The sequence below is a fragment of the Daphnia pulicaria genome, chromosome 11 (assembly GCF_021234035.1).
Source record: "Daphnia pulicaria isolate SC F1-1A chromosome 11, SC_F0-13Bv2, whole genome shotgun sequence".
NCBI classification, from domain to species: domain Eukaryota; kingdom Metazoa; phylum Arthropoda; class Branchiopoda; order Diplostraca; family Daphniidae; genus Daphnia; species Daphnia pulicaria.
This window is the reverse complement of record NC_060923.1, coordinates 569,370-585,293: the sequence shown is the minus strand read 5'-3', so window position 1 is coordinate 585,293 and position 15,924 is coordinate 569,370. Positions and strand designations below refer to the sequence as shown.

General features: G+C 46.3%; 1 protein-coding gene across 1 annotated transcript; it reads left to right on the top strand.

The window, feature by feature from the left end:
- Positions 1 to 346: 346 nt before the first annotated feature.
- Positions 347 to 14,166, top strand: LOC124315882 (BMP-binding endothelial regulator protein-like). Its single transcript, XM_046781602.1, has 9 exons — positions 347 to 2,111; positions 6,811 to 6,911; positions 9,244 to 9,349; positions 9,869 to 9,936; positions 10,195 to 11,034; positions 11,757 to 12,254; positions 12,341 to 12,479; positions 12,572 to 13,124; positions 13,216 to 14,166. Exons 1-9 carry the CDS (start codon positions 2,015 to 2,017, stop codon positions 13,415 to 13,417), a joined length of 2,604 nt encoding a protein of 867 aa, XP_046637558.1. The 5' UTR covers positions 347 to 2,014; the 3' UTR covers positions 13,418 to 14,166.
- The last annotated feature ends 1,758 nt before the right edge of the window (positions 14,167 to 15,924 follow it).

Genomic DNA, 15,924 nt, shown 5'->3' with positions numbered 1-15,924 from the left:
TTCCGTCATGTGCTTGCGGAATGATGAATCACGCGTTTCAATATATATATCATTTCACGATCAATAATAAGCACATCAGCAACTTTGTTCATTTGGATGAGTCACAGTGCCAAATGTGGACGCTAGATGACACTCTTGCCAATTGGCGCAATCGGAAATATTTTGGCTGGACGGATTCGGACAGGAAGAAACGACGTTTTTTGGTCGAGCCGACCAAATTCGCGCACAGGGAATTAATCGCAACCACCAGATACATACCACAGTAGTAGAAAATAGAGACGACTGCAAACACACACACACACACACACATTGTGTGTGGTGTGTCAGCCAAATCCAATTGGGTGGCGCGCGGTCTTTTTGAATGGGAAGAAGAATAAAAATAGAAATAAGCTCGGGCGGCAGCGCCTAATAATATAATACAGGACAAATAAATCTATACACTAAACACAGAGAGAAAAGAAAGAAAAAGGAATATAATAAAAAAAGAACAATTTTTAAAGCGGGGACTTGAAGGGAGTGTGCCGATCGACTCTGGAGACTGTCGCGACGTCCATCCGCGAGACTCTGAAAAACAAATTCCCGTCGCCTTTTTCATTGTGTTGTGTGTCCACCTTTTCTATTTCTTTCCTTCTGCTACCAAGGCACACCGCTACTGTCAACTCTAATCAAGTGGAAAAAAAAAAGTTGGAAAATTGATTCATCTGAGGGGAATAGAGGAATGCGCGTCCGATACAAAGTTGTGGCTTCTTTTTTATTTTCTAATAATATTCCAAATCTGCGCTGAAAAGTTCAAAAGGTTAGAGCCCCAAATGGAAATAGTTCGTGTTACATATTCGTAGAAAACAACACGACGACTCGTGTCCATCGATAATGGCGACGGAGCAATTGGTGGTGAACGGATTAACGACGCTAATCCCCCTTCATTCGCTAATCCTGGGCTGGTTAACATGCGTGGTTAGCAGCTTGTTTGCAGTTATTGACGATGACCAAGCAAATTTGAGTTCAATTCGCTCAACTCTAGTTTAAATAGAGAGATAGTAGACAGATAGAGAAACAAGGAGCTTGTGTGCAGTTACGGCGGTTAAGTTGGTGGTGGGCAAAAGGGACTGTGAGGGGGTTAAGCGGCTTTTATTTGGTCGACGGCCAATGAGAGGAAGGCGGAGCTTGTTAAGAGAGAAAGGAGGCGGAGCTTATAGACTCTCTCTCTCTCGTGTGTGTGTGTGTGTTAAGTTTAGGCAGCAGCCAAAAGACTAGCAGCAGCAGCAGCAGCTCTTTGGGTGTGTATACGTAGTGGCCGTCTCTCTCTCTTTTACTTTTGGGTTGGACTGGTGGTCGGTTGGTCCTTGTCCGTCAGTTGGGGCTCAACATTGTCGGCCATCGGACGGGACACGTCTCTCCCACCCAGCACAGCACACACGAACTCTCTCTCAATCATTCCCCCCCCCCTCCAGCTTCGTTCAAACATTTTTTCATTTCACTTTTGGTCCAAACGAATCGATCGTAATGAAGTTCACGTCGTGATTGTGCCACCGCGTTCCAGTTGTTGTCTCGTCCCGTGTGTTGTGTCCCGTGTTTTTTTCTTGTTCGACATTTTGTGCGGGTGATCAACAACATGCGACAATTCTTCCTGTTGTAACAACAACAACAACAACATCGACAACAAGTTGAATGTTGGGTGAAAGTTTCGTCAGCGATGAACGACGGGCAGTGCCAGTGCCAGCCAATCCCGTTTTGAACTGAGAAAAACTTGAAATTCACGATCGTTTTTTTGTTGTTGTGTTGTTGTGTGTGTTGTTGTGTTACCGAGAAAATAAAAAACCTGAAAACTCGTTGGCCAGCACTCTGAATTTCGTGTAAACTTTGAATTCAGAAATTTCGACTGGGGCCAGAAGATTATCGGATTAAATTGTCGTCGTCGTGTCCGGCCGTTGGATTCCAAAGTGAAAAGAAAGAAAAGTGTGTGTGTCTCGTTTCGTGTTGTGTGTTTTGATATTTTCACGACGAAATAATAATAATGGTGATGGCCGTGAACGCCGGTCGCTGGTTGGTGTTGGCCGTTGTGTTGGCGACGTCGTTGATCGGCGGCAAACCGTCCGACGCCTTTCAAATCGGTCAGTTTTGTCTTTACTTTTTCGTTTTCTTTTGTTATTTGGTTGGTTGGTGGGCCTACATATTTTGGCTGGCCCTGCCGCCCGTCTGCTGCTGGGATATGTTGTTGTGATTTTCAAAAGGGGTCAGGTGATATTCATCACGGAGCACAAACAACAAGGCCGGCGGCGACCTTTTTCTTTTCGTGAGCTGCTGCTGCTGCTGGGCTGTTCCATCAAAGAGCAACAGCACAGCACAGACTCTCTTCATCATCATCTTATCTCCTTTTTTTCTTCTTCTTCTTCTTACTCTTCGTCTCCCATCTCCCAAGGTTTTGGTTACCTTGGCAACCGGCCGCCTTTTGATTGCCAAAGCTTTCGCCCGACTGCAGTCCAGTCGGTACTACTTTGCTTGTTTGTGTTTTCTTCTTCTTCTTCTTCTTCTCCTTCTTCTGCTTTATTCGTCCAGCAGCAGCACAGCAGTATACAGCAGACACAGGAGCAGCATCAATCAAAAGGCATCGCTTTTGGCTGTGCTGTGCTGACGTTGCAGCCGCAGCAGCAGCACAACGGCGGCGGCGGACGGACAGACGGACTTGATTTTTTGGCGAAATAGACTTTTACTCGGCGTGAGCGAATAATCGAATTGCGTCGGCCGGCTAGCAATCGGCAAGGGCGCCTGGTTGCGCAATTGGGCGCAGAAATAAAAAGAGAGAAAGAATAGGAAAGAGAATAAGAATAATCAGACGGGCAGGAATAATGGATGACGTCCCAGCGCCAAGGTCCGCGGCGTGAATCAATCAGTGCGACGTGCTGGCCAGTGGGAGATGCTGGGCAACCAAACGTCTAACTGTAAACCACTTTTTTCTCTTCTTCATCTTCATCTTTTTCTTTTTGTCGGGCAAAAGGAAAAAGTTGGTCGGTCGGTCGGTCGGTGGTGGCTGGGCGGACTGTGTGGCTCTTATTAGTGGCTGCTGCTGCTGGCCTCCAGCAGGAGTTGGTATAAATGCACACGAGAAGTAAGAACGAAAGAAGAAGGAACAAGTTTTCTCTTCTTCTTTTTCCAGCCCAAGTCCAGCAGCAGCAGCAGCGGCGGCTATGCAAATTGCAGCCCGAATAACACACACATCGACACGGAGCTGCTGCTGCTGCTGCTGGCCGGGATAGGAGAGGATAGAGGAGGTGGGCAATAAATACAGGTGGGCAGAGAAGGAGAAGGAGAAGGAGAGAGAGTTGAGCGAAAGAGGAGAGAATGGAGGAATAGAATGGCGCTAGCTGTTCTCTCTCTTTCCTCCCGACCAACTCCCGACAGTCCCGTCTGCACAAGACACGACCCACAACAACAACAACACCAACAACCCTCATATAACCATCTTCTTCAACCCGGCCAAGCAACTTCCTATATATCCATTGTGTCCAGCTACAAGCAGCAGTCTTAGCCTGGCCAGCAGAGAGCGGCTGATGGCGGCCAATAAGCCAACAGATCGCGGGAGGACGGGGGGACGGGGGTGAGAAAACTCACGTGTGTGACGTCAATGGGCTCCCGGCCAATAACAAGAAGAAGAAGAAGAAGAAGAAGAAGAAATTTGTTTTCTTCTTTATTATTCTCCCGCCGGCATTCACGAATGAATCTGATTAGAATTTCAGTTTTTGTATTTTTATTTATTTTCGGTTACAAAACAATTCCGGCCTAAAATAATTTTTCCGATGTTATCAAACGGATGCAGATGTCTTTATATATTGAGAAAAGAAAAGAGAAAGAAAGAAGAAAAATGTGTTTTTTTAGTGTTTTCGATGATGCGGTGGTGATGTGATGGAATTCACGCGGGAGTGTTATAAACTTTGGCTGGCCCGTCGGCTGCTGCTGCTGCTGTCATCGGATCCGGGTCAAGTCGAAAAAACTTTTATACGAGAAAAAATTTGTATTTCTTCTTCTTCTCGTCTGTTTGGAGAAAAGGAAAAAATCCGATCGGGAAAATTCCCAATGAACTTTGACAGGAAAAAATTTAAAAAGAAAAAGAAGAAAAAAAGGGAAAAAAATTCAATTCGTATCGTTCGTTCGTTGCTATGAGAGACGCTGACACGAGGACGACATGTGACTACTCCCGCCGACGTGTCGACACCAATTTCTTTTTCTTCTTCTTTTCCCTTTAAAAGGACTTCCGCTTTTGGCGGGCGGCTGTGACGTCATCGCCGCCCGCCATTCCGCCAATTGAAATTCCTCCTTTTACCGAAATTTTGTCGCAGCTAATCGTTCGGCGTCCGCTGTCACTTTTTTTTTTCTTTTTTCCTTTTTTTTTTTGTAAACGGGACAAGAAACAAAACAAAAAAATCAGCTGCTGCTGCTGCTGCTGTGCGTTGCCCGCCAGCTATTTCGGGAGTCGCATTTTTTTTTTCTTCTGCCGGGATGCCCAGCTGTTGCAGCCAAAAAAAGTTTCTTCTTCTTCTTCTTCATTTTGGCATATCTCCGTCGGTCGGTTTCGGGACCTGAATGTCTGATCAGCTTCTCTCTCGTCTCTCTCAGCGGGAACTTTTTTGCCCGTTTTTTTTTCGTGAAAAAACGGGCAGCCGCAAAAAAAAAGTCAACGCGCACGCGCGGGACTGGAGATCTGAAGAAGAAGAAAAAAATGTTTGGGTTTTTGCTGGCCGGCTGCGGAATGCGGCGGGAGCCACACGTCGCGGGTTTTTATTTTATTTATTTTTTCTTTTCATTTGACACGAGAATTTCGCCAAAAATAAGAAAAAGAAGAAAAATAAGAAAAGGGAGAAATTTGAATAGGCAAATAGGCGCGGGCGAAGGAGAGGAAGTTGTTGTTATTGCACACAAGATCCGTGTGTCGCACATTTGCATGGCGTCGTTAATTTTTCTTCTTATTTGCGATAAGAGCCTGTTTACGAGATTCGGCCCGCCGTGACTTATCGGCCATAAAAAGACGGACGCTGGAAAAACGAGAAAAATGTCCGGCCAGTCGACATTTATTCAAATGAGGTGGTGGTGGTGGTGGTGGTGGTGGTGGGGGAGAGCGTCGGCCGGCCAGCCAGGCGCCGCCTGCTTGTAAGAAAAAGTTAGGCAACCGGCAGCTCAACAATTACGTTGATGGATTCGCGGCCGTTGAGTCTAGAGGCGCCAGTTGGCTGACGTCAGCCGCCGTGGCCATTTGTATATTGGCGGGACCGAGCGGCGATTCAAATTCAAATTCATCATCGGCCGCCCTGCGCACCGACTGCGCCGGACTGCCCGGACCGAGAGGCAATTTAATGACGACGGCGACCGCGGGAATAAAGCAAGAAAAAAAACCAACAACAACAACAACCAGTTATTTTATTTTTTTTCGGTTTGGCACGTCCTTGCGCCTCTCAGTTTTGTGTTGTATAAGACGGTCGTCGGTGTAACCTCTCAAGGCCGTCACCTGATGGACGACGACACCTTTGTGTCCGTTTCCTCGTCCGTCGGTTGGTGTGCTGGGTCGGCGGCGGCGTCCGGTCGGTCCGTAGAGAATGTGATTATTTATCCATCCATTCAATTGGCGTGACACGCGAGGGGCGCCGGCCTCTGCCGCTGCTGCTGCTGCTGCCCAGTCGCGCTGTTTGGCTGTTGCAGTTTGTCATCGACGGGGTTGCCGGCCTGCTGTCGTCCCACGCGCCTCACGGCACGGCTGGATGGTCGTGAAATATCCTGGTCGATGCATCATCATCATCTTCTTCTTCTACCACTACCAGCACCTTCCACATTCCACATTCGCCAATCATTGATTGATTGTGATTAACCAAACTCGGTCCGTTTTATTTCATTATTTGGAGATGATGTGATTTGAGCGAGAATAGCTCCGCCCAGCTGGAACAAGGCAGGAACAAAAAGTTGCAGGTTTTTCCAGGGGGGTTCAATTAGTTGTGGAATTTTGATTCTGCTGGGCGTGAAAATTGTTTTTTGTTTTTCGCGGAAGAAGAAGACGGACAAAATGTCTATACGCCGATTATTGGGTCCTGTTTTTTGTTTGATGGGAAATTGTTGGTTGTTGGAGGTTGTTGGAGGTTGTTGGAGGTCGGCTCCTTTTTGATTATTTCGGAAAAGAGAAGAAACAAAAACGGGAGGGGGTGAGTGTGGGGGGGTTGCGTGCATACCACAACTAAAAAGAAGAGGAAGAAGAAGAAGAAGATTTTTTTTTCCCAGGCACCGCGGGATGACGTGCGTGCACGCCATCTATCAGCTCAAAGAGCCGACACATGATTGAAAAAAAGAAAAAGGGGCCCAGGCAAAGAAGAAAAGACAATAAGTCTCTTCCCCCTCCTCCTACTCATCGTCAAACGGTTGAAACGACCGAAACAAAACCGTGAAACCTGCAAAGAAAACCAACCGATGAGATGGAGAGACGAGTAGGGGGTGGATCAGTGGGTTCGACCTTTTTTAAATTTTTCTTTTCCCTGGAAAATTGACTCGTTTTACCGTAAAGGTAAAAAGAAGCGGCGGCTCCTTGATTGTTTTTCCCCCTCTTTCTCTCTTATGTAATAATAATAACCAAATATAATAAAAAGAGTTACCTTTCTTTACCCTCTCCCCCCTCTGTGTCTGTGTGTGTGTCTAGCGGTGAAATTTATTTTGTGTGCGCATGCGGTTTTTCTCTTTTGAGAAAAGAAAAAGAAGGGCGGAGCCGCCCTGGAAGTAAAAATGGAAATTGATTTTTGTTTTCTTAACGTTTTTCTTTTTCTTTTGTTTTTCCCATAGCGAGTTTGACGGCGACCAATCAGAACTGCACCAACGAGGGCCAAACGGTGGTCGTGAAAATCGTCGAGGAATTCATTCCCTGCATGACCTGCATGTGCAAGGTAAAAGAAGAGCCCTGGCCGGCCCGTTTGAAAATCTTTTGTCTTGTTGCCCAGTTATTGTTGATTGAGATTTGGGTGGTCCCATTTTTTTGGCCCCTGGGCGGCGGCTGTGGCGGCGGCGGCGTGAGGGAACATTAGAAAAAGGAAAAAATTTGACCGACGACAAAATCATCCGGGGCGTCCGCCTCATTCCTCCCGGATGAATCAATGCGGAGCAGCTGCTGCTCCTGCTGCTGCCCTTGGGCCATCGTCTCCTGGTGGGGGTCTTTGTGGGTTTTTCAGTGGTTGTTTGGCGGTCGTGACTGTGACCTCTTTTATCTCCCGCCGCCCCTTGTGTTTGCCAGTCTAAAAGTCACGCTTCTTCTTCTTCTTCTTCTTTTTTAATATTATTTTTGGGGGAAATTTTATAATTTGGTTGTTGTTGTTGTTGTTTGTGGTTGTTGTTCCGGGATGTTGTCACTAAATGGTCGCAACGCCTCCCTGATTAGTTTTTTCCGAGTCGAGTCGAGGGATTGTCGAGGGGGGAGGTGAAATGAGACTTGATGAATTTGATTTTTTAAAAAATATCCGGGCTCTTTATTTAGACTCTGGTCGATTTGAAATAGTTTTGAGTCGTGTGTTGTGTGTGGGGGGCTTGAATGAATGAGGGATAGGTATAGGCTTGGCTAGGCCGGAGTGGATTTAAAAAAATAAATCAGGTGTGTCTAAGCGCCTATAGCTTCTCTTTTTCTTATTCTTTTTTTTTTAAAATAAGAAGAAATAGAAAAAGGGGAGAATTTGTGTGTGCGGTCGGTGCTGGGTGGATTGGATGAGCCCCCCATCCATCCATCCATTTCTCTTCCATTCTCCGTGTGTGTTTAAGTGTAGAGATGAGCCGTCAGAGGAATGAGCCGAGCCAAAGGAATCAGAGAGAAGAAGAAGCCCCACCATTTCTTCCTCTATAGACTCGGACACCCAACAACATGGTCGAAAGGGAAGATGGAAAACCCATTAAAAACACTCTTCTTCTTCTTTTTTACTCTTCCATTTCTTCTTCTGGTGATAGATAGCCATCGACCAGAAGAACACAGGACCCCTGAGTGGGTGGGGAAGGGGAGGAAAGGAAAAAAGGGGAAAACTAAAAGCAGAAAATCATATCCAATTCACCTTCTTTTTTAATTCTTTCTTTGAGTTTCTGCTCATCTCTACTCGCTGATGAATGAGCAACCGATTGCGTCATTCCGATCGGATGACTCCCACGTCGTCATTCCTTCGAATTGCGCCATCGACCGAAACTCGTCCAACACCACCACGTCCACCACCACGTCCACCACCACGTCCACCAGTGTCCAATTGAACATATAGAGCCCCCAATGACACGCCGATTAGATGAATCATATACCTGACTCTCTCCCTGTGTGTTATTGGATATACAAGAAAATAAAAATTAAAAAAAGGAAAGAGAAAAAAGGGGCTCAAGGGCGGCGTGTTTCCGCATTTCAACCGTTTCCCTTTTTTCTTCTTTTCTTTTCTTCTAAACTCCAAACTGTCAACTGAGCAAATAGACACACAGAGACACAATAACCGCCCAGGCTGCTACCCTCCCCCACCCCCAGCAGCCCAGCTCAGCTCAGCCTCAAAGTCTTTTATTTAAACCGTCTTAAGAGTTATTGGCCGGCCTGCTGCTGAGCACTGCTGGCCACAGTCGAGATAGAGAGAGCCTTTAACCCCCTGCCAACACACACACACAACACGCACAGCCTATAGCTGGAAAATCATCAATTCATATTCCACCTGCTGGGAAAGAGAGGCATGTGAATAGAGGGGGGAGAAAACAAAAAGAAAAGAGATGGAATTTCAATACAAAAGAAAAAGAAGAAGAAGAAGTAAAACGATACACAGATAATGTAAATAAAACACACACACAAATATCTGATGATTTTGGAATTCCTTTTGTGCTGTGGGTTCGATCCACTTTTTGGGTGTGCGTTCCTTATTTCTTCTTCCCCTTATTGAAAATGGTTTGGTTCTTTTCAAATCCGGTTTTCTGTTTCAACAATCCGGATCGAATGTTGTTCGGGTAGTACTAGTAGATTATATACCTTGAAGGATTGACCATCCGGTGATGGCCGGCAGAAATAGATAGATAGAAGGACGACGTACGTACAAGGGCCCGCCGCCCGTTTCAATCAGATGAAATTACCAACCACCGCCGCCGCCCCATTTGTGATGAACTGGATCTCCTGTTTTTTATTCAGTGTGTCCTTGTGTGTGCTCAGAAAACTCTGCTAATGGAAAAAGACTCTAATGTTCTTCTATTTTTTTCTATTTTATTTATGCGATTGTGAAACAGGATGGCCACGTCCAGTGCAAGAAGGAGATTTGTCCCAGCACGGGCAACTGTTACGTGTTGCAACAGAACAAGAGCGCCGCCGCCAAGTGCTGCCAAGTTTGCAAAGGTAAAAACAACAACAACATTTTAAAAGCTTCGCGACCACTTATAGACATCTCTAACCACTTTTTCTCCTTATGTTCTATAAATAATTGGATTGGATATATAAATCCCAATGTCTTTTTTTCGGTTTTAACTTTTAAGTTGCACAATTTCGGTTGAAAAATTGGTTTGTTTTTACAACCTTTTTGGGGTGGTGGTGGTGGAGGGGGGGATTGTTTTGTTACGCCTTTGTTGATTGTTTCCCATGGCATTCCACGACTAGAGCGGATGACCTTTTTTGTCTTTTAGCTCCGTCCTGCTGGATGGATGGATGGAATTTTTTTGGGTTTGTTTTCTATAGTCGAGAGCGACAACTAATTAGAGACGAATTGAAAGTTATTGTCGGGTCGTGTGGTTTTATTGGATCGGCTCCTCGTTTGATTTACGACCGTCTGCACTCAGACATTGAGACGCAAACCCCAGAAAATGAAACTAAAAATTTGTTTTTTTTCCCTTTTTGATTTTGCCGCCCGTCTGATTGCAGGTTGCCATTACCAAGGTGTTCATTACCAGAGTGGCAGCCAATGGAACGATCCCGACGATCCTTGTCAGGTAAATTTCATTGATTTTTTCTTTTCTTCTTTTATAACCGAATAAGAGCAAAAAGTGGACGGGCCACTTTTTTTTATTTGACTCGTTTTGGCTGGGCAAAAAGAAGAAAATGAGTCACCGACGGGACTGGTGACTCATTTCAATTTCCTTTCCCCCGAGTCAAATAAGCATAAATTAGCATAAAATTGCACGCAGACAGACAAAAAAGACAAATAAAAATGTAATCTAATGTGACTCGCTTTGATCCAATTATTGTAGACGATGACGTGCCAGGGCGGCGTGGTGACCCTGTCCCGTCAAACGTGTCGCTGGAATTGGCCAGCAGACGGACAACAAATGGCCAGCAGCGGGTCCGAGCCGACCAGCAGCCAGGACGGGACTTGCCATCATCTCTTACCGCCCAGGACGGGCGAGTGCTGCCCGCGATGCAAAACCTGCAAGTGGAACGGCGGCGGACGCAATAACGTGACAACAACCGACAACGGCCAAGGCCCAGTCAGTCCCGACCCGCAAAAGGAGCCGTGCACTCTATGCCAATGTCTGCCAAACGGACAAGGCATGACGTGCACCCGCCAAACTTGCCCAGTCTTGCCCTGCCCGGCTAATAAAGCCCTCCTACAACCGGGCGCCTGTTGCCCAGTCTGCCAGGGCGTCCGCAAGGAGATTGTCCCGTCTCCGCCGTCGGCCATCAGCAGCAATTGTCACATTGGCAAAAAGACGTTTGAATTGGGCGCCAAATTTCGGCCGGACCCTTGCACCAATTGCACGTGCCAGGCCAATTCGACGACGGTGTGCGTGCGGGACAACAGCCGACGGCTGGGCGGCGGCGTCGGTTCCTGTCCCAACGTCCACCCGGCCACCATCACCGTGGCTCCTCCTCCAGCAGCAGCCAGGACGGGCGATGACACGACGACGGAGCCGTCGGCCTTGCCCGTCGTCGATTCCTTCCAGCGGCAACAAGAAGCAACTTCGTCGTCTATTCCGGCTGGTAGTGGTAAAGCCATTGGGACGGCGGGAGTAGCAGCTGCGATGGCGACGCCGACGGCCCTGCCGGCCTCACGACCTCTGACCTGCGCCTACCGCGGCGTCACTTACCAGGTACGAGCCGGCGTCTCTTTTTTAATAATAATTATTATTATTATTCTTCTTCTTCTCATGGACGGGCGGTGGAATTTGTTGGGTGGGTGGCGTGTAGAACGCGGGACGGACCACCCGGTGGTGGTGGTGGTGGGGAGTCGATGACGTCGTTAAGAGAAGAAGATCAAAAACTGGGGCCCGTTTGTCTTTTTCTCGTTTGTTTTGTCTTTTCATCCTCGCCGCCTTCCATTTTATTTTTATTTTTCTGTACAGTCACAAATGGGTTGTTGGGTTGTTGGGTTGTTGTTGCTCCTTTTACGAGACGATGATTATCCACCACCACCACCTAGCGTGAGAGGGGGGATTTCTTCTTCTTGTTCCGTGTGCTTGTGGACAATTATCCACGGCGGTACTGCTGGGCTGGGCTGGGCCCCCTCCTGTCCATTGTTTTCCCTTTTGTGTAAACAGCCGAGTATAAGTCGACTGGCGCGGTCGTCGTTCATTTCTCTCTCCCCACATTTTTCCAAATCATAATAATAATGACTCTCTTCTTTCCTATACCCCCCCTACACGCCGACACACACACACACAAAAGACAATCGTGGGCAGCAAACGCCGAACAAATATTTGACCTTTACCTAACCAGAAACAATTGACTCGACACAACCCCTAAAACTACAATTCCCCCAACCAACCGAAACTCAATTTCCTCAATTTTCTTTATTTAAAATAAAAATAAAAAGGACGGAGCTGGTTGGTCGCTGGATCCGTGCACTCAATGCAGCTGCGCCCAGGGTGAAGTCCGCTGCGCTGTCCAGCAATGCCCAGTCTACCGGCCCAAGGATCACAACCCGAACCGGCGCAAACACAAATCCTCGTCGTCGTCGGCCGATTCTCCTTCCGACTCGTCCGCATCCGCATCTTCTTCTTCTCATTCCGGCAACAACAACAACGTCCAGCCGACTCTGCAAGGGGGAGGTAGCAGCCAACCTTGTCCGCCTGGGCGTCATCCCGTCAAGGAGCCGGGCCAGTGCTGCCCCAAATGCGTGGAGGACGACGCCGTGTGCACCGTGTTTGGCGACCCGCACTACCGGACGTTCGACGGGCGGGTTTTTAATTTCCAGGGGGCCTGCAAGTACCTGCTGACTTCCGACTGCCGCAACGACAGTTTCTCCGTCCGGGTCACCAACGACGCCCGTTCCTCACGCTCCTTCTCCTGGACAAAGACCGTCACTCTCACGGTAATTTTAAAAATTTCAAATTTCCCGCCGCTTACATTCGACTGGCAGCTCATTTTAATTTTGTTTTTTATTTATTAATTTGAAAGATTGAAGATTTGAAAGTGACGCTGGGCCAGAATATGAAAGTCAAAGTCAACCACAAACGAGTGTCGCTGCCGTTCGTCAGCCTGGGCGTCCTCTCCGTCGTCCAGGAGGGTTACAGCGTCGTCGTCCGGACGAATCTCGGTGAGTTTAGGCTCCTCCTTTTTTTCTGTCCATCCGCGTTGTATCCATTTGGGAATTTGTGTCTAAAATCGGTTGTCATCCAATTTGTCCAGGAGTGAAATTGCTGTGGGACGGCGAGAGCTTCCTGGAAGTGACGGTGCCGCCGGCGTTCAAGCGCCGACTCTGCGGCCTCTGCGGCAACTTCAACGGCCGCCGGCGCGACGACCTCCGCATGCGATCCGGCCAATTGGCCCAAACCGTCGAACAGTTTGGCGCCTCCTGGAAAGTGGGCGGACCCAAATCTTGTAGTCCCAGCGCCACTTCCAGTTCTTCATCTTCTCCTCACCAACGGATAGAACAGCCGTCGCCTTCCTCCTCCCTGGAACACAACCAGCGGCGACTGCAACTCCAACAACAACAACAACAACAACAACATCCCAACCAATTGGCCAGTTCCTCTTCTTCTTCTTCTTCCGCCATCCGGAAAAAGACGACAGTAGCGGCGGCAGCGGCAGTGGCGGCGGCGACGGTAGTGACACCGGCGGAAGAGCCGCTGTGCCAGAGGCAATGGCACATTCGCATCCGGGCCGTCCGGGAGTGCAGCGTCCTCAAAGCCGCCACGTTCGCCCAGTGCCACCCTCAAGTCAGTCCCGTTCGGTTTTTCAAGTAAGTCCTATTTTTATTTTTAAAATTTTTAATTCAATTTGGTTCAATTTTAATTCATTTATTCATTTTTTAAATTTAAATTTGAAAACAGATCGTGTCTATTGGACATGTGCGAGTGCCCGTCGGGAAAGCAGTGCTACTGCGAGGCTCTGACGGCCTACGCTCACGAATGCGCCCGTCACGGCGTCACGCAGATCGACCCCAAATGGCGGGAGGTGACGGCCTGCACCGGCCACCACCACCACTCCTCCTCCTCCTCCTCAACGACCAGCGCCCTCGTCACTCAACTCTGAAAAAATTAAACAAAAATTAAACAAAAATAATTAATAATAATTAATAATTAAAATAATAATAAAAAACGACAAATTTTTGTTCATTTTTTCAAAAAATGCCAAAACTCGTTCTCCTCCTCCTCCTCCCCCGAGCGCCATCTTTTCTTGTCTGTCCAATTTCAGATTGGAAAATTGTTTTTCTCTTTTCTCTCTCTCTCTCTCACCCAGTGGCCATCAGCAAATTGTTTTGACAAACGGACAAAAAAAAGTTTCACGATTTTACCCGATTCAATTTTAAGAAAAGAAAAGAAATATAATCATAATCCGATCAATTGTTTTTTAAAAATCCCCGAAAAGAAAAAGAGAAAAATTATCGGTCCAATGCGTTTTTATCATTCTATACTAATTATAATTTGATTGTCCATATGAATATAAAAAAATTGGCCAATCAGCTCCTCCTCCTGTGTCTGATGAATCAAGTCAACTGCGTGTGGCTCTCGTCGCGATCTCTTCCCTCCCCCCTCCCGCCCCCTCCTCCTCCTCTTATTCTTAATTATTATTTCATTATTGATGATGTAATATCATTTTATTATTTTTGGCTTTTTTTTTTTTCAATTTTTTTGTTCCAGCCCCCAACATTATTTGTTTTGTTCGTCGTCGTCATTCTCATAATTTGTGCGTGTCTTTTTTGCTGGGGATGTTCCACATTCAAGTGCTGTAAATAACTAGGCCTCTTTTTATATATATTATATATATCAATTCAACCAACATTTTCTTGGTGTTTTCTCCAATTATTTCATCTTATTTCCTTTTGTTTCTCAAATTTTTTCTTTTCCTTTTCGCCTGGGAGGGTCTTTTTTATTTTTGGTCCTTTTTGGGTTTTTAATTTTTTCCAAAAATCGAAAAAAGAAAAAAGAAATCCGCCCATTTTCTTTTTTCTTTGGACAAAACAATTTTGAATTTGACGCAATTTGATAATAATAACGATTGGATTTCTCCTTTGTTGTCTCAGTGATGTGTGTGCTCTTCTCCTAATAATTCTATTTGGCTGCGCTGTAAATACTTTGATATATCTCTATCAATATATCTTAACCGAGCTCTGTACAATTAAAAAAGGAAAGACAAACAAACAAACAGACCGACCCAAATTGCCTCGTTCAATTAAGCGACGTGTCGCCTACAGAATCGGGAGAAATAAGAAGACGGACTGACAGACGGGCGGGTGTGATGAATGAAACATTGGGTGCCGTTTTCTTGCGCTGGATGTGTCCGGAGCTGAGCGACGCGTCTCTTATCGAATTCATAACAACAACAAGAGAAGAAGAAGAAGAAGGAAATGATCAAAGGAATAGGGGGGGGGGGCCCATCTACTAGACGAGACGAAACCAGACGAGACCGGAGACGAGGTCGAACAAGAAGAAGAAGAAGAAGAAGAAAAGACATTACCAAATCATCGGCGTGGACGATTATTTTAATGGATGGGTGGAGAGAAAAAGAATAAGAAAAAAGACACTTAACTTTTTCTTTTTCTTTCTATGTGTGTGCAGAGAGGACGACCCCCCTCACATCTATAGGAAAAAGGAAAAAATGTCCGTCTCTTTTTTGTGTGTTGGCCGGGCAAGAGCACTTAAGTGGGGTCTAGAGTCTCTAGCTGCTTTTAATTGGTCGGAAGAGAGTCACACACGTCGAGAAAAAGAGAAAAAAAAGACAAGAGATTGAGTGAGAGAGAAGAAGAGAAAAAGGTCACCCACAAAAAGTGGCCACTCTGCCACTGGAATGTTGTCGCCGCCCTTAACTTTTTTTTTATTTTTCTCTCTTGTCCTTTTTTATTTTAATTTTTTATCTTCTTCTCCACGGCATACTGCTGCTGCTCCTGCTGTTGGCCAGCACTAATAATAACGAGTTCAAGTGAACAACAACAACAACAACAACAGTTGATCCACGTTCGAGATTCTTTCTTGGGTAGTGGTGTTATTGTCTTATTGGCCAGCAGCCCCGGTTTATTATTATTATCCACCAACCCTCATATCCTCTTCAGGCTGACTGGCTGGCCACTGTACACCTTAAAGACACAAAATAATAAGAAAAAAGGTCATCCGGAAGGGGTCAGCTATTCCTGCGACCGACCGATGATGATGGCGGTGGTGCTGGGCCCACCATCTGTCGTTATTTGGAAAAGTTGAAGGGTCTCTCCTCTCACAGTTCAAAACTCTTAACCTGAAAAAGGGACGCCAGCCTACATATAATCATATCAACCAACTGCTGGGCATTATTTAGTCACGATGCCAATGTTCATAAAGACAAGGGGGAAAAAAATCTCGTCCAAACAGCACGGAATAATTTCTATTTTGTCCGTCCATGTCATTTTTGAGGGAAACGACATTGGCACGTCAGACGGACAAACAGAAAAACACGTAACCATTTTCTCTTTTTAATTTTTTAAAATTTACTCCGTCCGATTACCGAATTTTTCCATTTTTCCAGTTTCGTATCGCCGCTTTTGTTTGGCTGGAAAATAAAGAAAAAGA

Bases quoted from the DNA above. Each gene is read 5' to 3' on its own strand.
- LOC124315882 (XM_046781602.1), top strand. From the start codon at position 2,015: ATGGTGATGGCCGTGAACGCCGGTCGCTGGTTGGTGTTGGCCGTTGTG. The intron at 6,912-9,243 runs GTAAAAGAAGAG...ATTGTGAAACAG, and splicing joins GCATGACCTGCATGTGCAAG to GATGGCCACGTCCAGTGCAA. The intron at 9,350-9,868 runs GTAAAAACAACA...GTCTGATTGCAG, and splicing joins GTGCTGCCAAGTTTGCAAAG to GTTGCCATTACCAAGGTGTT.